Consider the following 26489-nt stretch of genomic DNA (forward strand, 5'->3'; position numbering starts at 1 on the left):
TAAATGCATCAACCCAGTCCGAGAGCCAATCACCCAACCTCGTTAGTTTGCTGAAGAGAGATTGCTTGTCGTAAAAGGCGACTATGCTTGTCTTAAGAGGCGACTAACGGGATCGGGTGGTCAGGACCACTTTCTTGGTTCATGCATGCCATCGTATCCAAAACTGAGTAGATCGCTCATGATATCAATCACTGGAGTGTCTGATCCGGACTTGATTATTTACTGACCGCCATCATATAGCTGGAATATTGCTCAGTGCGGCGTAAAACAACAAACAAACAAACAAACAAATAATGATGTACATCATCTACTCCAGACCACCCGATCCTGTAAGTCGCATACATCACAGTCTGTCACAAAAACTTGGCAGATATACATCTCTTTGACTTCAGTCTTACCTTCTCGGATCCATCAATCTCACATGAGATGCCCTTGAGCACAAGGTCAAGGCCAGGTCGATATCGTGTGGCATAGTTCACAAAGTTGACCTTGCCATTCTGTGGCCAGGATGGAGGGGGGCGATGGTGGTCCAGAATCCACTCCGCCTGAGAAACAACAGGCAAGATAACTACACATGGCTCTCTACATCAACTGACATCAATGTCTTAATTCACATACAGACCCAGTAAGTTGCTAGGGCGATTGTGTGGCTTTATAAAAATAACATTAAAAACATAAATGAATGTATAATACGTTCTTGCAATTTCTTCACAAATGAATTTTCTCAGTGTAAATGCCCCAATAAATGCTCCATGAGTCTCTGTTAAGCGAGCTGACTATGACCATTATTATATAGGTGATCACGTGACAAAGGACACGCCAGATGAGTGAGTGAGTGAGTGAGTAAGTTGTGTTTAACGCTGCTTTTAACTTTATTCCAGTTATATCGCGGCGTGTCAGCTTAATGTGGGAGGAAAGCCCCAAGTGATGCAGGTCTTACACGTTTACCGCTTCGGTGAAACCCACGAGCACGGGTATGGTGCTGACAACCTAGAAACATAATCGGGGCGAACCGGGATTCGAACCCACAATCATAGGTTTCTGGCGTACCCAAGGGACGAAACCCTGCACAGCAAATTGCGGCACCCTTAGATGACTGGGCCACCCGTGACCCCACATGCCAGATGACAAAATGGCTACCGTGAATTCATAGTCGAGTGACCTAGATATGTTTATGATGCACAGTTCAGTATCTAATGGTGGCTTCTCAATAAGAATACATTGATGGTTACTTATTCTGCCCTTCAACCCACCTCTGTTGGGGTCTCCGAGTACTCCTTCAGACGCTCCACGGACACGATGTTGGTCTCCAGGTCAGAGGTCATGCGCACCATCCAGTTGAGAGCACCTGTCACCTGGTCAGCACAAAAGGTCAATGGTGGACATACTTGTAACAGTAGCAAAGGATGCTTATTTTATAGAGGTTCAAAATGTGAAGAGTTGCCTCCCCTTTGAAGCTCTCAATGCGATGCGAAACAATGCGAAATCCAGAACGATGTCAACTATATGCTTGGGACATTGGCAAAATCTATGTGTTTTCACAAGTACCGTTCTTGTCATAAAATCTTAGACATAAAAGAATGAGTGAGTGAGTATGGTTTTACGCCGCTTTTAGCAATATTCCTGCAATATGACGGCAGGGACACCAGAAATGGTACCCATGTCGGGAATCAAACCTTCGGTGTGACGAGCGAACACTTTAACCACAAGGCTACCCCACCGCCCCTGTAACTGCTACATAATTCTTTCGACTCAGACAAAGGCACTGTGAACACTAAATCTTGATGCCAGTGATTAACTGAAGTACATAATTGCCTAAAAACATTTTTTTTTAAATTTGGATAAAATTCAAATTCTGAGGTCAGTAAAGAAGCTGTACCTGTAGGGCATAGGAGACAGACAGCCCGACAAGGCCGCCCGCTAGATCCTCTGTGACCACCGCGAACATGGCCGCCGCCAGCACAATACAGTTGCCGAGGAACTCCAGTCTAAATCCCAGCCACCTGGAGACAAGGTCAGGGAGATACGTGTTTTACTACCACAATCAAACATACACTCAAATTACGTAATTTTCAATTAATCCCATGGATGAAAGAATATCAGTTTTAAGGGAAACATTATTTGAAATATCCACATATCACTACTACAAAGCAAAGTGGCTGTTTGTATTTGTGTGCGATTAAGGAACGTAATGTTAACAAGCCCGTGAAGTATTGACGATGTATTCACAAGTGTTGGAGGAACGTAGTGTAAACAAGCCCGTGAAGTATTGACGATGTATTCACAAGTGTTGGAGGAACGTAGTGTAAACAAGCCCGTGAAGTATTGACGATGTATTCACCGGTGATGGAGGAACGTAGTGTATACAGGCCTGTGTAGTATTGACGATGTATTCACGGGTGATGGAGGAACGTAGTGTATACAGGCCCGTGAAGTATTGACGATGTATTCACGGGTGATGGAGGAACGTAGTGTATACAGGCCCGTGAAGTATTGACAATGTATTCACAGGTGATGGTGGAACATAGTGTATACAGGCCCATGTAGTATTGACGATGTATTCACGAGTGATGGAGGAGCGTAGTGTATACAGGCCTGTGTACTTTAGACGATGTATTCACAGGTGATGGAGGAGCGTAGTGTATACAGGCCTGTGTAGTATTGACAATGTATTCACGAGTGATGGAGGAGCGTAGTGTATACAGGCCAGTGTACTTTAGACGATGTATTCACAGGTGATGGAGGAGCGTAGTGTATACAGGCCTGTGTACTTTAGACGATGTATTCACAGGTGATGGAGGAGCGTAGTGTATACAGGCCTGTGTACTTTAGACGATGTATTCACAGGAGATGGAGGAGCGTAGTGTATACAGGCCCATGTAGTATTGACGATGTATTCACGAGTGATGGAGGAGCGTAGTGTATACAGGCCTGTGTAGTATTGACGAGACGATGTATTCACGAGTGATGTAGGAACATAGTGTATACAGGCCCTTGTAGTATTGACAATGTATTCACAGGTGATGGTGGAACGTAGTGTATACAGGCCCATGTAGTACTGACGATGTATTCACAAGTGATGGAGGAGCGTAGTGTATACAGGCCTGTGTACTTTAGACGATGTATTCACAGGTGATGGAGGAGCGTAGTGTATACAGGCCTGTGTAGTATTGACGATGTATTCACGAGTGATGGAGGAGCGTAGTGTATGCAGGCCAGTGTACTTTAGACGATGTATTCACAGGTGATGGAGGAGCGTAGTGTATACAGGCCTGTGTACTTTAGACGATGTATTCACAGGTGATGGAGGAGTGTAGTGTATACAGGCCCATGTAGTATTGACGATGTATTCACGAGTGATGGAGGAGTGTAGTGTATACAGGCCCGTGTAGTATTGACGATGTATTCACGAGTGATGGAGGAGCGTAGTGTATACAGGCCTGTGTAGTATTGACGATGTATTCACGAGTGATGGAGGAGCGTAGTGTATACAGGCCTGTGTACTTTAGACGATGTATTCACAGGTGATGGAGGAGCGTAGTGTATACAGGCCCTTGTAGTATTGACGATGTATTCACGAGTGATGGAGGAGCATAGTGTATACAAACCCTTGTAGTATTGACGATGTATTCACGAGTGATGGAGGAGCATAGTGTATACAAACCCTTGTAGTATTGACGATGTATTCACGAGTGATGGAGGAGCGTAGTGTATACAGGGCCGTGTAGTATTGAAGAGACGATGTATTCACGAGTGATGGAGGAGCGTAGTGTATACAGGCCCTTGTAGTATTGACGATGTATTCACAAGTGATGGAGGAGCATAGTGTATACAAACCCTTGTAGTATTGACGATGTATTCACGAGTGATGGAGGAGTGTAGTGTATACAGGCCCGTGTAGTATTGACGATGTATTCACGAGTGATGGAGGAGCGTAGTGTTGACGGCCTGTGTAGTATTGACGAGACGATGTATTCACGAGTGATGAAGGAGCGTAGTGTATACAGGCCCTTGTAGTATTGACGATGTATTCACGAGTGATGGAGGAGCATAGTGTATACAAACCCTTGTAGTATTGACGATGTATTCACGAGTGATTGAGGAACATAGTGTATATAGGACCTTGTAGTATTGATGATGTATTCACGAGTGATGGAGGAGCGTAGTGTATACAGGGCCGTGTAGTATTGACGATGTATTCACGGGTGATGAAGGAACGTAGTGGATACAGGCCCGTGTAGTATTTCAGTGTCAAGATTTACAGTATCAATCAGTCATTGTAGCTGCACCATATCCTACCTGTTGGATGCAATTCCGGCAAAGTAGAAGACCAGATTCTTATCAACTCTTTCCTGGGACTCGGTGTAGAACCTGTCCGTGGCTCCGTACGCCCGGATGGAGGATGCCCCTGTGATAGTCTCGCTGAAGTGGGTGTAGATTGGTGATCGGGTGGTGGACTCGATACGCTTCAGCTGACGGGAGGTCGGGATGTAAAATCTCTGATGGTGAAAAGACATGTGTAAATACACGAGTGAAGATCGGACGTTACAATATAGTTTGCTGTTTATTGCCACGCTTTCAACCTTCCAGCTGTATGACGATGTAAATAAAAAAGTCTGGACCAGACAATCCAGTGACTTATATAATGAGCAACAATCCATCTTACTACCAGCAGGGTTGATAGGTAAAGTGAGTGAGTGGGTTTAGCAATATTCCAGCAATATCCCATCGGGGGACCCCAGAAACAGGCTTCACACATCGATGTGAGGAATCGAACCCGGGGCTTCGGTGTAACAAGCAAACGCTTTAACTACTGGGCTACCCCACCACCCCTATGACCTGAATCCCAGGAAAATTTGAATAGGCAAAATAAGTATAAGTAGCTTCATCTTGTGGTCAAAAAGTTTCATGAAATGAGAAAATGCTAATCAGTGTTCCACTTTGTTTTGTTTTGTTTGTTTGTTTGTTTGTTTGTTTGTCTGTGAATAATTGAGACTGGACCAGATAATCCAGTGATTGAAATCATGCACATCGATCCATGCAATTTGGATATGTTGACACGCATCAACCAAGTCAGTGAGCCTGACCACCCGATCCCGTTATTGTAATAGCAAGGGACAAGTTCCACTTATAAGGCCTGTTTTGTCAACAGTCATTCATTAGAACAAACAAACAAACATTCATTTGGGACCACAATTCCTTATAACAATTACCCTTGAGTGTACCATTTTATTCATATTTATAAAACAGAAAGTGTGACACCTCTCGCTGTTTATTGCAATCTCTTCTGGTTGGGGGAAAATACATGAGAGACTGCTTATGATTTTGAATTATACCCTTAATGTCAGTTAGAGGTATCTTAATTACATTCCAAATGTTCGTGGGGGGCATGGTTGGCCCGGTTGTCTAAGGCGCCGCGATTCGCTGTGCAGAGTTGCGTCCCTTGGGCACCCCAGAAACCTATGATTGTGGGTTCGAATCCCGGTTCGCCCCGATTATGTTTCTAGGTTTGTCAGCACCATACCCGTGCTCGTGGGTTTCAGCAAAGTGGTAAACGTCTGAGACCTGCATCACTTGGGGCTTTCCTCCCACATTAAGCTGACACGCCGTGATATAACTGGAATACTGTTAAAAGCGGCGTTAACCTAACTCACTCACTTACTCCAAATGGAACCTCAGACACAGTATACTGACTCCGAGCCGACCAGTCCTTGTTTTAGCCCCTTAATGCCGAGCACCAGGCAGGGTAACAACAAGTGCAATATTTTGATATTTTGATGTGTTTTGGTATGACTCGGCCGGGATCGAACCACCCACCTTTCACCCTCCTGACAAAGGCCGTCCTCGACTGAGACACCTACTACACCTGTAGTGGTATGACTCGGCCGGGATCGAACCACCCACCTTTCACCCTCCTGACAAAGGCCGTCCTCGACTGAGACACCTACTACACCTGTAGTGGTATGACTCGGCCGGGATCGAACCACCCCCCTTTCACCCTCCTGACAAAGGCCGTCCTCGACAGAGACACCTACTACACCTGTGTAAGTTGCCTACCTGCACCAGCCAATAGAGGAAGCCGAGCGGGATGATGACAACAAGGAAGATGGGGGTGCTGTAGCTGATGACGATGATGGTGCTGATGACTGAGAAGACTGTGTTGATCCACATGCGAAGCAGCGAAGGGAGGTTGTTGTCTACAGTCTCAACATCTCGAGAGAAGCGGTTTACGATTCGGCCAATGGGCGTTGTGTCAAAGAAGGACATAGGAGAGCGGAGGATGTTGGAGAGCATCTTGGCGTGGAGGTGGCCAGCGGCTCGCACCATCCTCGTTGACGCCAGCAGCGAGTAGCAGAGGACAACAACCGCTGGAACAACACCAATTCATCTGTGTTCATATCGAGCATGGCATTGAAACAATGCACATCCAGTTCAATTATCATGTCAAAATTATCAATTGGGTGCTGCACAGGTTCAATTCAAATTAAATACAAATTAATCCCAAACATGATACTCAGTACAGAACTGGGAGCAACACATCCTATGGACGCTAGACTCACCTTGTGCCTCTCCCAGTCCCCTGTACACTCAGAGGTACATCCTATAGATTCTACACTCTACACTCACCTCGTGCCACTCCCTGTCCATCCTATTCTTCAGGTACATCCTGTAGACTCTACAGCCACCTTGAGCCACTCCCAGTCCCCTGTACACTCTGAGGTACATCAGATAGACTCTACACCCACCTTGTGCCTCTCCCTGTCCATCCTATTCTTCAGGTACATCCTGTAGACTCTACACCCACCTTGTGCCGCTCCCTGTCCATCCTATTCTTCAGGTACATCCTGTAGACTCTACACCCCCCTCGTGCCTCTCCCAGTCCCCTGTACACTCTGAGGTACATCAGATGGACGCTACACCCCCCTCGTGCCACTCCCAGTCCCCTGTACACTCTGAGGTACATCAGATAGACTCTACACCCACCTTGTGCCTCTCCCTGTCCATCCTATTCTTCAGGTACATCCTGTAGACTCTACACCCACCTCGTGCCGCTCCCTGTCCATCCTATTCTTCAGGTACATCCTGTAGACTCTACACTCACCTCGTGCCACTCCCAGTCCCCTGTACACTCTGAGGTTCATCAGATGGACGCTACACCCCCCTCGTGCCACTCCCTGTCCATCCTATTCTTCAGGTACATTCTGCAGTTTCTACACTCACCTTGTGCCACTCCCAGTCCTCCGTACACGCCAAGGTACAGGGCGTTGCGGTCCTGGTAGTCGGAAGTGTTTGCCAGTGTCTGGTTCATCAGGAGCGGGTCGTCAGTCCACTGGCTTAGCCACACACTGGAGTACACGTTGGCAAATTGGTAGCCACCGTAGATGACGAAGATCATGATTGTTGTGAAGACACCGATAGCTCGAGCATAGTCTGCGTAGACCGAGGCCTTCACCTGTAAAACGACCAGGACACTTAGAGGACTTGGATCATCAGCAAATCGTGTCATCTTAGACGACTGGCCCAGCAGTGCCAATTGTAGCTTGAGCCTAGTTCCTGTAAAGCGCTGTGCAGAGTTGCGTCCCTTGGGCATGCCAGAAACCTATGATTGTGGGTTCAATCCCAGTTCGTCCCGATCATGTTTCGCCCCGATTATTATACCCGTGCTAGTGGGTTTCACCGAAGTGGTAAGCGTCTGAGACCTGCATCACTTCGGGCTATCCTCCCACATTAAGCTGACACGTAGTGATATAACTGGAATATGGTTAAAAGCGGCGTTAAACCCAACTCACTCACTCACTCACTCACTCACTCACTCACTCACTCACACACTCACCCACCCACTCACTCACTCACTCCGGTAAGGCCATACTCACGAGTCAGCCATATTCCAGCCATATCACCACATCCTGTTGAAAGCGGTGTTAAACCTCACTCACTCACTCACTCACTCCTGTAAAGCCATACTCACGACTCACGCCATATCACCACAGCCTGTACATAACTGGACCAGACAAAGCAGTAAAGACAAACTCTTAAATAAAGCAGAATGAAAATTGCAAATAAGTCTGACCTTGCCAGTTTCCGATTTTTCTTCCTCAATCAGTTTGTCTTTATTCTTTTCCTCCTTCTTCTCCAGAGCCCCTGGCTTCTCTGTGTCCCTCGACTCTGACATCGTCCTGCCCAACTGACGACTCATCCTTCTGCAAAGAAAAATAAAGGCTTTTGTTATATACTTTTACTATTAACTTATCGCTCTAGAGTGGAGACATATTTTTTTCTGAGGTGAGGTGAAAAGGGGTTTAACGTCGCGTCCAAGATTATTGCACTTATATAGCAACAAAAAAAAAAAAATTTCTCTGAAGGAAAAGGAGAATCATACCTATTTATTAAATATTTGAATTTACTATGGAGGTTACAAGGAAAGGAACGTTTGTGACGATTGCAAGCTGACGTTTTCGGCACAGGATCCTTATATTTGCTGTAATTACTGTAGAGGACTTTGCTCTTGGTCAGACAGATGTGATATCTCTAGTGTGTTGGATGAAAGGCCTTTGCCATCTACAGACAGAAATGTGCAAGAAGGGAAATTCATAGACGATCTAAATCCATGTGTGAGGAACATTGGCCTTCTTCTGCCAAGAACCTGAAAAGAACAATGTTGAAAGCTGCATGATCGAGTTCATCGGAGGGTTCTACGAAAGAAGCTTCAAGTTCATCACTCTCCTTGGAAGAAGGTTTGGACTTACCAAACGACTTATCTGTAGCGTCTAGATTGAAGGTCTTCTGTGCAGGGAAGCCATCTATGATCACTGCTTCGACTTCATATCAAGATGACCTACGGCAAGATCTCCATAGACGTTCGTCAAAACCCTTCATCACCAAGTCGTTCGACGAAGTACCGTTCTGAGGAACGGATTTTGAGTCCTAGGGGCGTAGATGGAGATTCACAAGGATCATCAGGTGAGACGAACCTTTCTTAAGGGGGATCGACGGATCTTCAAGAGGAGGTTCTCATCAGAGGGATCATCAGAGGTTCACCAATCAGGCTTGGATCATCAGAGGTTCACCAATCAGGCTTGGATCATGAGAGGTTCACCAATCAGGCTTGGATCATCAGAGGTTCACCAATCAGGCTTGGATCATCAGAGGTTCACAATCAGGCTTGGATCATCAGAGGTTCGGCAATCAGGATGGGATCATCAGAGGTTCCCCAATCAGACTTGAATTATCAGAGGTTCACCAATCAGGCTGGGATCATCAGAGGTTCACCAATCAGGCTTGTATCATCAGAGGTTCACCAATCAGGCTTGGATCATCAGAGGTTCACCAATCAGGCTTGTATCATCAGAGGTTCACCAATCAGGCTGGGATCATCAGAGGTTCACCAATCAGACTTGAATTATCAGAGGTTCACCAATCAGGTTTGGATCATCAGAGGTTCACCAAACAGGCTTGGATCATCAGAGGTTCCCCAATCAGGCTTGGATCATCGAAGGTTCACCAATCAGGCTTGGATCATCAGAGGTTCACCAATCAGGCTCGGATCATCAGAGGTTCCCCAATCAGGCTCGGGTCATCAAAGGTTCCCCAATCAGGCTTGGATCATCAGAGGTTTACCAATCAGGTTTGGATCATCAGAGGTTCACCAATCAGGCTTGAATCATCAGAGGTTCCCCAATCAGGCTTGAATCATCAGAGGTTCACCAGTCAGGCTTGGATCATCAGAGGTTCACCAATCAGGCTTGAATCATCAGAGGTTCACCAATCAGGCTTGAATCATCAGAGGTTTACCAATCAGGCTCGAATCATCAGAGGTTCCCCAATCAGGCTTGGATCATCAGAGGTTCACCAATCAGGCTTGAATCATCAGAGGTTCACCAATCAGGCTTGAATCATCAGAGGTTCACCAATCAGGTTTGGATCATCAGAGGTTCACCAATCAGGCTTGATTCATCAGAGGTTCACCAATCACGCTTGGATCATCAGAGGTTCACCAATCAGGCTTGGATCATCAGAGGTTCACCAATCAGGCTTGGATCATAAGAGGTTCACCAATCGGGCTTGGATCATCAGAGGTTCACCAATCGGGCTTGATTCATCAGAGGTTCACCAATCAGGCTTGGATCATCAGAGGTTCACCAATCAGGCTTGGATCATAAGAGGTTCACCAATCGGGCTTGGATCATAAGAGGTTCACCAATCGGGCTTGGATCATCAGAGGTTCACCAATCAGGCTTGGATGATCAGAGGTTCACCAATCAGGCTTGGATCATCAGATGTTCACCAATCAGGCTTGGATCATCAGATGTTCACCAATCAGGCTTGGGTCATCAAAGGTTCACCAATCAGGCTGGGATCATCAGAGGTTCACCAATCAGGCTTGGATCATCAAAGGTTCACCAATCAGGCTGGGATCATCAGAGGTTCACCAATCAGGCTGGGATCATCAGAGGTTCACCAATCGGGCTTGGATCATCAGAGGTTCACAATCGGGCTTGGATCATCAGAGGTTCACCAATCAGGCTGGGATCAGCAAAGGTTCACCAATCAGGCTTGAATCATCAGAGGTTAACCAATCAGGCTGGGATCATCAGAGGTTCACCAATCAGGCTGTGATCATCAGAGGTTCACCAATCAGGCTTGGATCATCAGAGGTTCACCAATCAGGCTTGGATCATCAGAGGTTCACCAATCAGGCTTGAATCATCAGGGGTTCACCAATCAGGCTTGGATCAACAGGATCGTCGAATACCCCATCATTTAACGAGTCTTCAAGAGGATCGGCAGAGGTTCACAGGAATCAACCAAGCCATTGAGCCTGACCAAGTCAGCTTGTATGACCAGCATAAGTTGCCGGGGATCAATTCTAACCTGGAATCCCAACAGGGTTCAGTTAAGAGTTGTTGCCTTAACAAGAATTGTTTTGTACACCCACCTTGGTGATGTTGCTGCCCTCTGTTCATCGCCAGACGTGGCGGCATCAGATGTGACCGAGTCCACCCTCTCCAGGATCTTTGACTTCATGGCTTGGACTGTAAAACAAGCACATTCATCAGGGCATTGAGCAACCAGAAACAATCAGGTAACGGACATAGAACACCACTTTCTTTTAAAACTAAAAGGGAAACTTCCTCAAGAATATCCATTCTATCATCATCATCATCATCATCATCATCATCATCATCATCATCATTCTCTCTACATACCAACCATTGTAACCATCCAATTCCAAACAAGGGATCACACAGAACGTATTGAGCCCTGGAACCCGATCATCATCATCATCATCATCATTCTCTCTACATACCAACCATTGTAACCCTCCAATTCCAAACAAGAGATCACACAGAACGTATTGAGCCCTGGAACCCGATCATTAAGCTAATCCCTGGGTCAGCCCATGGTTAACTTAGTCTCAGGGCTTGGCTTTCGTTAACTTACTCTCTGGGTCGTTGTCATCATCCTGGTTGTCCTGGGTGAGGTACATCTTCAGGAACTGAGCGAAGGGTCCATCATGACTGAGCAGCTCTTCATAGGATCCCAGCTCGGAGATTTCACCGTCCACCATCACCACGATCTGGTCCACCATCGGCAGCCAGTGCACGCCGTGCGTCACCAGGACACGGGTCTAGGATTCAAACAGGCAAACATGACCTGGAGTGACAGGACTCACAGAAACACTGGCAGGCTCAAATAATTTGAAGAAAATAAATACAAGTCCTTTTTACAAAGATGTAGTGAGGATGGCTTAATGCTGCTTACAACACTAGGTAGGGAACTTTTCACGATTCCCTTTGGGAAAAAATCTCTATTTTGCTCAAATTGGACAGAGAAATACAAGTCATCTATACATAGTCATATTAATATATATCATGAACATAAATTTGTTATTCCAATTTGGGAAATTTTAGTGACATTTGCTGTAGACTTGGGGCACCAGGCCACTGCTTCACCCCACAAAGAGAAGGAATCCACACACAGTTCCCAGATATCCTGTTTGTTTGTTTGTGTGTTTGTTTGTTGCTTAATACTGCACTCAACAATACTCCAGCTATGTGACGATGGCCTTGAAATAACTGAATCTGGTCAAGACAATCCAGAGATTGATATTGTGAGCATCGATCTACTCCCTAGGTGTAGGGTGACACTGTGTCACTGAGTCTGACAATCTGATCCATTTCGTCACCTCTTACGACAACATAGGATGCTGGGGACCACATCTAACCTGCGTCCCCGCGGGGTCAAGGCCACTTGAAATCTACAGGTTATGAAACACAACACTACGTATGGTATCAATACATGTACACCGTGTATGTTCCTAAATTCATATATATGAGACAAGAGCCTGAGGTCCTTCCCTCAAATCAGGGATATTCGAAAATAATGTTACTTTTTTTTCTTTCTTTTTTTAAACTTTATATTAATATCACTATTAATACAGATCTGTCTCAAGGAAAGAATTTGTGAAGTTAAATGCAATGAGTCACCCAATGGAGAAAAATCATACAACAATGACAATAATCTGCCCTAAAAACATTCCGCCAGTAGTCAACCCTAGGACCTGCTACCTTGGACTTGAGGATGCCATTGCTGCCGACAACTTCAGGTTTCGGTGGGTTACAGAATTTGCAAAGTAGGTCCAGGCGTTGAAGCAAATGTAAGAGATGTGGAAGGTGGAATCTGATTGGTCATTAGCAGGGTCATAACTTGTAATAGCCAATGGTAGATGTTTTCAACCTACCGATCTGAATTTGGGGGCCAAAAATCTATAACCAAAAGGACTCAATGTCTGCCTTAAAATGCTGCCAGTAGTCAACCGTATGAGATATTCAGCTACCTTGGACTTGAGGATGCCCTTGCTGCCGACAACTTCCTGGAAGATGTGTTTCCCCACATGGGAGTCAACGGCGCTGAGGGGGTCGTCCAGGAGGTAGATGTCGGCGTCGCTGTACACGGCCCGGGCGAGAGAGACACGCTGCTTCTGCCCACCGCTCAAGTTAATGCCCTGCAAAGAGAGGGAGTGATCCTTGCTGTACGTGTGTTCAGGCTGGTTGCAAAGGTGAGGTGAGGTGAAATGGGGTTTAACGTCGCGTCCAAGATTATTGCACTTATATAGCGACGTGCATGCACGTGTATATGTGTGTGTGTGGCTGCTTGTACTAGTCCGGACTGATGCCGATTTATAGTGCTAGCACACTGAGATACCATGCCGCAGTTGAACATGAATACCCCACTCAGACACAGTATACTGACTCCGAGCTGACCAGTCCTTGTTTTAGCCCCTTAATGCGGAGGGCCAGACAGGGTAACAACAAGAACCATCTTTTAACGTCTTGTGGTATGACGCGGCTGGGGATCGAACCCCGGAACCTTCCTCTCTCGGAGCGGACGCTCTACCATTAGACCACGGAGGCAATCATGGTTGCAAAGACACTCATTCAACCAGCCCAGACTTAAGGGTTGACTGATGACCAATTCCATATTCGACGTATTAAGCACCCTGCTCTAATAAGCGCACACGGTGATATTTGTTAATATATTGGCTAGTGAACAATCCCAATAAGCACCCCTTCCGATTGATCAATGTACACAAGACTTATTTATTCATGTATAATACGCACTCGTGACTGGTTGTGTATTGCTTTCATAAGCATCCCTTGTATTAACAGAACACACCTACAGTGTGTTTGGGCATCTACAGGACAGACCTACACAGTGTTTGGGCATCTGCAAGACAGACCTACACAATGTTTGGGCATCTACAGGACAGACCTACAGAGTGTATGGGCATCTACAGGACAGACCTACACAGTGTTTGGGCATCTACAGGACAGCCCTACAGAGTGTATGGGCATCTACAGGACAGACCTACACAGTGTTTGGGCATCTACAGGACAGACCTACACAGTGTTTGGGCATCTACAGGACAGACCTACACAGTGTTTGGGCGTCTACAGGACAGACCCATACAGTGTTTGGGCATCTACAGGACACACCTACACAGTGTTTGGGCATCTACAGGACAGACCTACAGAGAGCTCTGGGTATCTACAGAACAGACCTACAGAGATCTCTGGGCATCTACAGGACAGACCTACAGAGTGTTTGGGCATCTACAGGACATACCTACAGAGTGTTTGGGCATCTACAGGACATACCTACACAGTGTTATGGCATCTACAGGACAGACCTACACAGTGTTTGGGCATCTACAGGACAGACCTACACAGTGTTTGGGCATCTACAGGACAGACCTACACAGTGTTTGGGCATCTACAGGACATACCTACAGTGTTTGGGCATCTACAGAACAGACCTACAGAGTGTTTGGGTATCTACAGGACCGACCTACAGACTGTTTCGGCGTCTACAGGACAGACCCATACAGTGTTTGGGCATCTACAGGACAGACCTACACAGTGTTTGGGTATCTACAGGACAGACCTACACAGTGTTTGGGCATCTACAGGACAGACCTACACAGTGTTTGGGCATCTACAGGACAGACCTACAGAGTGTTTGGGTATCTTCAGGACAGACCTACACAGTGTTATGGCATCTACAGGACAGACCTACAGAGTGTTTGGGCATCTACAGGACAGACCTACAGAGTGTTTGGGCATCTACAGGACAGACCTACAGAGCGTTTGGGCATCTACAGGACAGACCTACACAGTGTTTGGGCATCTACAGGACAGACCTACACAGTGTTTGGGCATCTACAGGACAGACCTACACAGTGTTTGGGCATCTACAGGACAGACCTACACAGTGTTTGGGCATCTACAGGACATACCTACAGTGTTTGGGCATCTACAGAACAGACCTACAGAGTGTTTGGGTATCTACAGGACCGACCTACAGACTGTTTCGGCGTCTACAGGACAGACCCATACAGTGTTTGGGCATCTACAGGACAGACCTACAGAGTGTTTGGGTATCTACAGGACAGACCTACACAGTGTTTGGGCATCTACAGGACAGACCTACACAGTGTTTGGGCATCTACAGGACAGACCTACAGAGTGTTTGGGTATCTACAGGACAGACCTACACAGTGTTATGGCATCTACAGGACAGACCTACAGAGTGTTTGGGCATCTACAGGACAGACCTACAGAGTGTTTGGGCATCTACAGGACAGACCTACACAGTGTTTTGGCATCTACAGGACAGACCTACACAGTGTTTGGGCATCTACAGGACAGACCTACACAGTGTTTGGTCGTCTACAGGACATACCTATACAGTGTTTGGGCATCTACAGGACAGACCTACACAGCGTTTGGGCATCTACAGGACAGACCTACAGAGTGTTTGGGCATCTGCAGGACAGACCTACACAGTGTTTTGGCATCTACAGGACAGACCTACACAGTGTTTGGGCATCTACAGGACAGACCTACACAGTGTTTGGCCATCTACAGGACAGACCTACACAGTGTTTGGGCATCTACAGGACACACCTACACAGTGTTTGGGCATCTACAGGACAGACCTACAGAGAGCTCTGGGTATCTACAGAACAGACCTACAGAGATCTCTGGGTATCTACAGAACAGACCTACAGAGAGCTCTGGGTATCTACAGAACAGACCTACAGAGTGTTTCGGGTATCTACTAAACAGACCTTAAGAACACTCCTACACAGAGTTCCGGGAATTTACAGAACATTGACCTACAGAGTGTTTTGCTGCCATACCTTCTCTCCAATCTCTGTCTGATCGCCCCCAGTGAGAATGTCCAGATCTGGTTGTAGGGCACAGGCATCAATGATCTTCTGATATCTATGTCTTTCACAGTACTCCCCGAACAGGATGTTGTCTTGAAGTGTTGCATTCTGGATCCATGCTTGCTGGGGGACGTAAGCTATGGAGCTCTACAAACACACATACTTGATGATGAACAAACTGAATTGCTGCACTATTAAATAGGCAGATGCAATAAGTATGTTGGTTCACTACCCTTCTTACTCTCCCGCTGACACATCTACCCAAACATCTACCCACTCCCCAGCCGACACATCTACCTGCTCTCACACCTTCACATCTACCCACTCCCCTGCCGACACATCTACCTGCTCTCACACCTTCACATCTACCTGCTCTCCAACCCACACATCTACCCATGCACACACGGCAGGCACACACGCACCCACGCATGCACGCACGCACGCACGCACGCACGCACGCATGCACACACACACACACACACTCACGCACACGCACACACGCAAGCACACACACACGCACACGGGCAAGCACACCCGCACGCACACACACACACACACACACACACACTATGGTGTACCTTGAGGGTGACGGACCCCTGCAGTTTCTCCATCTCCCCCAGGAAGGCCGAGATGAGGGAGGACTTGCCCGCGCCCACCTGCCCAACCACCGCCACCAGCTTTCCGTCAGGGACGTCCAGGTTCACGCTGGAAACAGGGCAAGCAGTATTGGGTCAAATCAAAAATAATTTTCCAAATAAAATTTAGCATGGCATATACATCCTAACTTTTCTTCTTTTCAAATATTCAGAAAACAATCAAGGAGTCTTTCACAAGAGTACTTGTAAACAATCACTAGAGAATTCTAAATATTTTCATTTGTGCATAGGACCTGTCCTTACATCCTGGAGGATCCAGTGTTTTATGTCACTATGATTCGTTGTCATATACCTCCCATCTTCCCGAGGCAAGGGAGTTAACTGACTTTAAAAGTCCAGTTTCCACCCTTGCCGAACTAGGCTGGAATTCCTGGGCTCGATCGTAGCGCCACCAGTGGCTATTACGAGATATGTCCTTTCTATGCCTCTCCTATTGACCTATTGACCAATCAGACTCGTATCATTTGCATTTGCTTCAAACAAAACGGTTAGTCCAGCCAAACTGTAACTCCATAATACCAGCCTAGTTCGGCAAGGGTGGAAACTGGACTTTTATAGTCAGTTAACTCACTTGCCTCGGGAAGATGTATACCTCCTGCACCCCTTCGTCTCCATCATGGGGTAATCTGACTGACATACTATTATTAGCCAAGTATCTTTCAAATATGGTCCAAAACAAAGCTGTGGTAGCAAATAGGTCCACAGTATTAATCCGTATATATAATACCCAGGATTACTGAGGATGTTGCCCCTCAGGCAGACTTACTTCTTGAGTGTCGGGGTGGGGGAGGTCTTGTCCCAGGTGAAAGTACCATTCTTCACACTGATGGCATGTTCTGTAATACAGACAACAGTGAGTTAGTGAATGTTCAGATTTCAGTTTGACCACGGAGTGTCAGCTTCGTGAAGGAAGAAGCACGTAAATGGTGATATTTACTACTTTGTTGAAGGTGAGGTGAGGTGAGGTGAGAAGAGGTGTGGTGAGGTGAGGTGAGGTGTGGTGAGGTGAGGTGAGGTGAGGTGAGGTGAGGTGAGGTGAGGTGAGGTGAGGTGAGGTGAGGTGAGGTGATTTGTGGTGTGGTGTGGTGTGGTGTGGTGTGGTGTGGTGTGGTGTGGTGTGGTGTGGTGTGGTGTGGTGTGGTAAGGTGGGGTGGGGTGTGGTGTGGTAAGGTGGGGTGGGGTGAGGTGAGGTGAGGTGAGGTGAGGTGAGGTGTGGTGAGGTGAGGTGAGGTGAGGTGAGGTGAGGTGAGGTGAGGTGAGGTGAGGTGAGGTGAAACATTGTGTTCAAGATTGCTGAGACTGTCTGTCTTTCTGTGTCTGTGTGTCTGTGTGTGTGTGTCTGCCTCTATGTGTGTGTGGCTACTTGTACTTGTCTTGACTAAAGCCAGTTTTATAGTACTAGCATAAGACAACATGCAGCAAGTTAGCATGGATACGCCACTCAGACACAGTATACTGACTCCAAGCCCCAGTCCTTGTTTATCTGAGTGCCAGGCAGGGTAACAACAAGTACCATCTTTAACTTTGTTCAGTATGAGGTGTCTGGGACCAAGCCACAAACCTTCTGCTCCTCGAGCAGACACTCTATCCACCACACCATGGAGACGGTCTGGCTCCTCGAGCAGACACTCTATCACCTAAACCATGGAGACGGTCTGGCTCCTCGAGCAGACACTCTATCCACTACAACATGGAGACGGTCTGGCTCCTCGAGCAGACACTCTATCCAGTACACCATGGAGACGGTCTGGCCCCTCGAGCAGACACTCTATCCACTACACCATGGAGACGGTCTGGCTCCTCGAGTAGACACTCTATCCACTACACCATGGAGACGGTCTGGCTCCTCGAGCAGACACTCTATCCACTACACCATGGAGACGGTCTGGCTCCTCGAGCAGACGCTCTATCCACTACACGATCGAGACGGTCTGGCTCCTCGAGCAGACACTCTATCCACTACACCATGAAGACGGTCTGGCTCCTCGAGCAGACACTCTATCCACCACACCATGGAGACGGTCTGGCTCCTCGAGCAGACACTCTATCCACTACACGATCGAGACGGTCTGGCTCCTCGAGCAGACACTCTATCCACTACACGATCGAGACGGTCTGGCTCCTCGAGCAGACACTCTATCCACTACACCATGAAGACGGTCTGGCTCCTCGAGCAGACACTCTATCCACTACACCATGGAGATGGTCTGGCTCCTCGAGCAGACGCTCTATCCACTACACCATGGAGACGGTCTGGCTCCTCGAGCAGACACTCTATCCACTACACCATGAAGACGGTCTGGCTCCTCAAGCAGACACTCTATCCACTACACCATGGAGACGGTCTGGCTCCTCGAGCAGACACTCTATCCACTACACCATGAAGACGGTCTGGCTCCTCGAGTAGACACTCTATCCACTACACCATGGAGACAGTCTGGCTCCTCGAGCAGGCACTCTATCCACTACACCATGGAGACGGTCTGGCTCCCCAGAAGAAAACACAAATTTAAGGCTTGCTCACTGGTGTATGGGTCCCGTTTGACATTGCTGGGGTCCAAATCACCGTGCCTCAAGAATTTCCCAACTCGGCCAACAGAGACTTGAGCCTGATAATAAAAATTAATCAGCCTGTCAATGCAAACATAATGAGCCAGTCAACAACATAACAAGCCTGTCAATTACATCAGCCTGTCAAAAACATAATGAGCCTGTCAATAACATAATAGTCCTGTCAATAACATCAGCCTGTCAATAACATAATAGTCCTGTCAATAACATCAGCCTGTCAATAACATAATAGTCCTGTCAATAACATAATAGTTCTGTCAATAACATCAGCATGTCAATAACATAATAGTCCTGTCAATAACATCAGCCAGTCAATAACATAATAGTCCTGTCAATAACATCAGCCTGTCAATAAGATAATAGTTCTGTCAAGAACATAATAGTCCTGTCAATAACATCAGCCTGTCAATAACATAATAGTCCTGTCAATAACATAATAGTTCTGTCAATAACATCAGCATGTCAATAACATAATAGTCCTGTCAATAACATCAGCCTGTCAATAGCATAATAGTCCTGTCAATAACATCAGCCTGTCAATAACATTGACAATACAACTTCAAAAACAAAACCAATTGGTTTTACACAAATAACTTTTAAGTAATGACTTAGGAGATAAACCTACTGTGTTTTGAAATTTGATGTAGTCCCACTGTAGAATAGATACCTATTTATTATAATTTTTGAAGCGAGCATGCAAGGTCAAAAGGATTAAAAAATATATACGCCAATATTATATCGTGAAAATCACTTTGTTATTTCATATTAGAGGTGATTACTGATAATATGTGGTGATTTGTGTTTATTCTGTATGTGGCAGGCAAAATATTTCAAAATTGACTGTAATTGTTTTGTAATGAAAGATTATCAACAGACTACCCCTGTCTGTGATATCACATCCGGTGACCTTTGCACTTACTGAAATGTTGCTGTCAGAATTCACGGTCTACAATTTCGTTTTTCTTTCGTCATATTAAACGGAAAATGACAAATGAAACATTCTTCGATTGAGAAGAGCCTCAACTTTTGCCAAGCCATATATATGAAGGCAAGTAAACTTTGTTGATATTAAAATAGCAATAAGTTATGCTGAGATCAGGTGAAGCGCGCTATGTTTGATTTTCGAACATCTACTACCATCATGACACGGTACTTGTATTTTAGTTATATTGTAAATATTCAACCACGGTATTTGTATTTTCGTATAATTTAAATATTTAATAAAAACACTTGAAATTACAATTGGTGAACATTTACGAGACATTAATTGTTTCCTGCAAATTTGAAAAAGTGACACGTTAAATTAACCCCAATGTTTATATTTCTGCAACTGACATGATGACCTTGAAAATTGAGGGTTTTATTCTGTTTAACCTTTGGATAATAAATTTACTGAAATGGTTTATAATTTACCATCGCACTGTTATTTACCAATAAAAAACATCAAATTTATACTCAGGTAAAATTAAGACATCTGAGATATGATTATTGAATTCAATTTTCACAAATTAAACGATCTAAAAAGGTTCCTAACATGAAACGTAAACCACCTTCAATAACGTAATTCAGGCAAGTTCACGAAAATTTACAAATTTTGTGTTCGCTTTGGTCTTAACCTTGGTATGATTGAAAACAGGAATTTTTTACATAGTAATGTGTAGTTTTCTTTCAGGAATAAATGTGCAAAATTGGCGCTTGTTTAATGAAGCACCGACTGTTTGAAATCGTCCAACCTTCTTACAGTGCCCTGTCCTAAAACTATTCAGCAGGCTACAGGTTAAGAGAGTTTGGATGTAAGGCAGGGAGTTGGGTCGTGAGCAATCTCATTAAAATCAGATCTTAGTTCTCGCTGCTGCTAAATAAAGATCTGAGGACATCCCATTAGGGGTGACGTCAGAACGACCTTTCATCCGACCAATCAGAGCATCGCTTACCAGATCATGAAAGTGACAGTCAGAATGTCTAATCTTGCAGGCTCGAAAACTTTAAAACGGGGTATTCCGAACGATAGTTGCGGGCTTAACGACTGAATCTATTTAATCTAGACCATATACTACCCATTCGAGAATGTTCTTTTGTTCAGGTTTCAAATTTTTAAGTGAGAATTTGTCAAAATATGTTTCTAAGCGTAGTCGCCAATTGAAATTAGTGCCATAAAGCACGAGAAAGCTGCCTTCTGATTGGCTAATATCAACTTCTTGTCAGTAATTCCATCGGTCGGTTAGAGTTCGCGAAAGGTCGGTTTGACGTGACCCCTAATGGAATGTCCTCAGATCTTTGTTTAGCGGTAGCGAGAACTAAGATCTGATTTTAATGAGATTGGGTCGTGAGTACTGACCTGCACCACGTACGTCACCATCATGGGCAGCAGGTTGATGGGGAAGCGGAGGATGTTGAAGAGGGAGAGGGCAACGAAGGCCTTCTGTGCATCCAGGTAGTGAGACTCGGAGGCCAAGACGTACGTGGCAAACGTGGCCAGGGTTACCTGTGGAGAGAATATGCACACCTGTGAACATTTAGTTTACACCTGCAGACATTCGCTCCACACCTGCAGACATTCACTCCACACCTGCAGATATTCACTCCACATCTGCAGATATTCACTCCACACCTGCAGACATTCACTCTACACCTGCGGACATTCACTCTACACCTGCAGACATTCACTCAACACCTGCAGACATTCACTCCACACCTGCAGACATTCACTCCAGACCTGCAGACAGTCACTCCACACCTGCAGACATTCACTCCGCACCTGCAGACATTCACTCCACACCTGCAGATATTCACTCTACACCACATTCACTCCACACCTGCAGACATTCACTCAACACCTGCAGACATTCACTCAACACCTGCAGACATTCACTCAACACCTGCAGACATTCACTCAACATCTGCAGACATTCAATCCACACCTGCAGGCATTCACTCCAGACCTGCAGACATTCACTCCACACCTGCAGACATTCACTCAACATCTGCAGACATTCAATCCACACCTGCAGGCATTCACTCCAGACCTGCAGACATTCACTCCACACCTGCAGACATTCACTCCACACCTGCAGACATTCACTCCACGTGTCATCAGAGCACAAGCCTATGTTACGTACCAGGAACGGAGCACAAGTCCAGCAGAAAGTGCCCCCTGCCTGCAAGTACGCCCCCTTCTTGAGGATGTGGAGCTCCCTGTTCCGGATCTCCAGCACCTTCTCCTTGAAGGACGGCTCCCACGCATACAGCTTGAGCACCTACAGGTGAAACACACGGGGAAAATCCACTAGAAAACACTCGTTATTACTCATTTCAGTTAATAGTACAAAGTTAATTATATCGACAGGACACATTTCACAATTCACATTTAACAATGACCAGCATTGCTTACATACTTGAGTACAAATAAATTGCAATTTCACGGCGTTTGACTGGATAGACAAGCAAGAAACATTGCGTTAATGTTTCCATAAATTAAAAAAAGAGTCGGCCAGGAAATATTCAAATTTTAATTATATCGACGGGACACATTTTAGGTCAATGTTTAATGGAATGACCATTGTTGAATTGTTTCCACACTGGTGCACAGACTTTTGATTACCATATCAGATTGCTTTGTGAAACCCGAGACCACATATACCGTATTCGACGTAATAAGTGCTCAGGGCGCTCTCAAAATTAGGAATAGGGAGCTGTTATTAGAATATCATTTTGGTGAAAAAAAAACAGAGTTGAAAGATAAATTTCGTGGTTTATGCTGACAGCCTGAAATGTTTATGTACGACAGATATATTTTTCCAGAATTAAATTGCCCATAGTTAAGGGTGCGTATAACACACAAGTGTGTATTATACGCGAATAAATAAGTCTTATCTACATTAATCAGTTGGAAGGCGCTCTAATTGGGATTGTTCACTTGCCAACATATTAGAAAATATCGCCATGGGCGCTTATTGGAGCGGGGTGCTTATTACGTCGAATACGGTAGGTGAAAGTTCTCTGACCATGTACAAGATTATGACGAAACTGGGCCCTGTATTTCAGAATTCTTCAGTGGCATGCGATTAAAGGTAAAAGTTGCAGTTGCCAATGACTCTAATGCTTTTCCCTTCTCTGCTTTGATTTTACTTCAAATCTGTCTAGCCGCTTGCTCTGAGGTCAAGGGAAATAACTTTGGTACTAGTCTGAAAATTAACAACTCGAATGGTAATGCTGGTTTCTAGAAAAGGGTGACCTCAGACCTCAGACCTCATTCACTCACGCTCCTCCTATCGAGGACTTTGTTCCCACTGAACCCTTTTTGATGAATGTTATAGTGGTATGCCAATAATTACAACTTGCAGTTACCTCCCTTGGATCAAGGCATCACATGTTTTATTATATGGGGAGACCATATTTTGAAAATGCTAAACATCAGTGGTGTTTCTACAGAACCTCAGAAGCCTTCCCCCTCACCTTCATCCCAAGAGGACTTTTGTAGTGGTATGCCAATAATTGTACAAGGTACAGTTACCTCCCTTGGAACAAAAACATGAACTGTTTTGATGTAGAGAGACCACATGCTAAACCTCAAGTTGCATTTCTGCAGAACCCCAAACGCCTGCCTCTCACCTTCATCCCTTTAAGGACTTTAATAGCGGTATGCCAATAACAGTACAAGTTGCAGTTATCTCCCTTGGATCAAGGCATCACATGTTCCTCATCTGGAGAGACCATATTTTGAGAATGCTAAACATCAATGGTGTTTCTCCAGAAACCTCAGAATCCTGCCCCCTCACAATCATGGTGTGTAGGACTTTAGTAGTGGTACGCCAAAAATTGTACAAGTTGCAGTTACCTCCCTTGGAGATATGAAATGTTTTGATATGGAGATATAGTTTGTTTTGTTTGTTTGTTTGTTGTTTAACACCGCATTCAGCAATATTCCAGCTATATGACAGTGGTCTGTAAATAATCGAGTCTGGACCAGACAATCCAGTGATTGACATCATGCGCATCGATCCACGCAATTGGGATCGATGACATGCATCAACCAAGTCTGCGAGCCTGACCACCTGATCCCGTTAGTCGCCTTTTACGACAAGCATAGTCGCCTTTTACGGCAAGCATGGGTTGCTAAAGACCTATTCTACCCCGGAATCTTCATGGGTCTAGCAACATATCTAGCTGTATTTTTAAGAAACCTCTGAAGCATGTCCCCTCACCTTCATCCCATTGAGGACTTCATTCATCAGCTTGAGCCTGTTGTCCTTGCACTTCATCTGTTCCACCTGATAGTTCCTCTGCTTCGTTGCGATGAAGGCATTAATGGGCATGAGGAGCACCATGACTCCGAGGCCAGCGAACACGGAGGCGCCCATGGTGTTGTAGAGCATGTAGAGAGCCAGGCTGATCTGCAGCGGGGCGGACCACAACATCCACAGATACCCAGTCACGTCCTGGAGGCGCTGACAATCCACGGACATCAGGTTCACGATCTCACCCACAGTAGACTCCTTCTTGGCCTCGTTACTGATGGTCAGGGCCTGGAGTGAGGGAGAGGGAGAGAGTCAAATAGAGTCATATTGAGCGTTTAGAGACTTTAGTGAGTGAGTGAGTGAGTGAGTGAGTGAGTGAGTGAGTGAGTGAGTGATGGTCAGGGCCTGGAGTGAGGGAGAGGGAGAGTGAGTGAGTGAGTGAGTGATGGTCAGGGCCTGGAGTGAGGGAGAGGGAGAGAGTCAAATAGACTCATATTGAGCGTTTAGAGACTGAGTGAGTAAGTGAGTGAGTGAGGAAGCGGGAGAGTGAGTGAGTGAGTGAGTGAGTGATGGTCAGGGCCTGGAGTGAGGGAGAGGGAGAGAGTCAAATAGAGTCATATTGAGCGTTTAGAGACTTTAGTGAGTGAGTGAGTGAGTGAGTGAGTGAGTGAGTGAGTGATGGTCAGGGCCTGGAGTGAGGGAGAGGGAGAGTGAGTGAGTGAGTGAGTGATGGTCAGGGCCTGGAGTGAGGGAGAGGGAGAGAGTCAAATAGACTCATATTGAGCGTTTAGAGACTGAGTGAGTAAGTGAGTGAGTGAGGAAGCGGGAGAGTGAGTGAGTGAGTGAGTGAGTGATGGTCAGGGCCTGGAGTGAGGGAGAGGGAGAGAGTCAAATAGACTCATATTGAGCGTTTAGAGACTGAGTGAGTAAGTGAGTGAGTGAGGAAGCGGGAGAGTGAGTGAGTGAGTGAGTGAGTGATGGTCAGGGCCTGGAGTGAGGGAGAGGGAGAGAGTCAAATAGACTCATATTGAGCGTTTAGAGACTGAGTGAGTAAGTGAGTGAGTGAGGAAGCGGGAGAGTGAGTGAGTGAGTGAGTGAGTGATGGTCAGGGCCTGGAGTGAGGGAGAGGGAGAGTGAGTGAGTGAGTGAGTGAGCGAGCGAGCGAGCGAGCGAGTGTGTGGTTATACGCCGCTTTTAGCAATATTCCAGCAATATCATGGCAGGGGGCACCAGAAATGGACTTCACACAATGTACCCATGTCGGGAATCGAACCCAGGTCTTCCGCGTGACGAGCAAATGCTTTAACCACTAGGCTACCCGACCGCCCCTGGGAGAGGAAGAGAGTCAAATAGAGTAAACTACGTTTATAACAGACTCAAAGGGACCACTAATTTTAGTTCATAATAACCGTTTGTGATGGGATACGATGACATGCATCAAACAAGGCAGCAAGCCTGACCACCCGATACCCTAAGTCAGCTCTTACGACAAGCATTGTCGCCTTTTAGGGCAAGCATGGGTTGCTGAAGACCTATTCTACCCCGGATCTTCACATGTCAATAATAACCGTAGATCATCACGGGTCCATAATAACCGTAGATCATCACGGGTCCATAATAACCGTAGATCATCACGGGTCCATAATAACCGTAGATCATCACGGGTCCATAATAACCGTAGATCATCACGGGTCCATAATAACCGTAGATCATCACGGGTCCATAATAACCGTAGATCATCACGGGTCCATAATAACCGTAGATCATCACGGGTCCATAATAACCGTAGATCATCACGGGTCCATAATAACCGTAGTTTGTTACAAGCATACAGCCTATATAGAACGATTGGCCAGGGCTAAAAAATAAGTTTGTTATATCGGTCAGTTCGTTATGAGCGTGTTCATCAAAAACGTAGTTTACTGTAGAGTCAAATAGAGACAAATACAGTGTTGGAGATTAGTGAGTGAGTGTGTATGGTTTTACGCCGCTTTTAGCAATATTCCAGCAATATCACGGCGGAGGACACCAAAAATTGGCTTCACACAATGTACCCATGTCGGGCATCGAACCCGGGTAGTCGGCGTGACGAGCGAACGCTTTAACCACTAGGCTACCCGACCCCCGAATAAGAGAGTGAGAGAGTCCGACAGTTACCAACAGGATCAACAGGCAAAAGGTTATGATGATTTGAGCCAATGAGGATCGTGGCACAACTAATAGACATAAACTTGCATGCCTGCAATCTTTAACTTATTTTAAAAGACAAAACCAATAAAGGGGCACAACATC

General features: G+C 45.9%; 1 protein-coding gene across 1 annotated transcript in view; it reads right to left on the bottom strand.

Moving 5' to 3' along the window:
* The window catches only part of LOC124126603 (multidrug resistance-associated protein 1-like), a gene marked incomplete at its 5' end in the record, with an annotated part of 47531 nt that overhangs the window by 7998 nt on the left and 13044 nt on the right, over positions 1-26489 (bottom strand). Inside the window, 17 exons of the mRNA XM_048391882.1 lie at positions 399-545; positions 1254-1355; positions 1880-2003; positions 4300-4499; positions 6058-6368; positions 7222-7453; positions 8072-8201; positions 10937-11033; positions 11443-11629; positions 12839-13006; positions 15704-15880; positions 16312-16438; positions 17156-17225; positions 18914-18998; positions 21299-21445; positions 22080-22217; positions 24165-24485. Coding sequence (XP_048247839.1) covers positions 399-545; positions 1254-1355; positions 1880-2003; positions 4300-4499; positions 6058-6368; positions 7222-7453; positions 8072-8201; positions 10937-11033; positions 11443-11629; positions 12839-13006; positions 15704-15880; positions 16312-16438; positions 17156-17225; positions 18914-18998; positions 21299-21445; positions 22080-22217; positions 24165-24485 — 2763 coding nt within the window. The remainder of the gene's footprint in view (positions 1-398; positions 546-1253; positions 1356-1879; positions 2004-4299; positions 4500-6057; positions 6369-7221; positions 7454-8071; positions 8202-10936; positions 11034-11442; positions 11630-12838; positions 13007-15703; positions 15881-16311; positions 16439-17155; positions 17226-18913; positions 18999-21298; positions 21446-22079; positions 22218-24164; positions 24486-26489) is intronic.

The sequence above is a fragment of the Haliotis rufescens genome, unplaced genomic scaffold (genome assembly GCF_023055435.1).
Source record: "Haliotis rufescens isolate VD_foot unplaced genomic scaffold, xgHalRufe1.0.p SCAF_100, whole genome shotgun sequence".
In the NCBI taxonomy this organism is placed as follows: domain Eukaryota; kingdom Metazoa; phylum Mollusca; class Gastropoda; order Lepetellida; family Haliotidae; genus Haliotis; species Haliotis rufescens.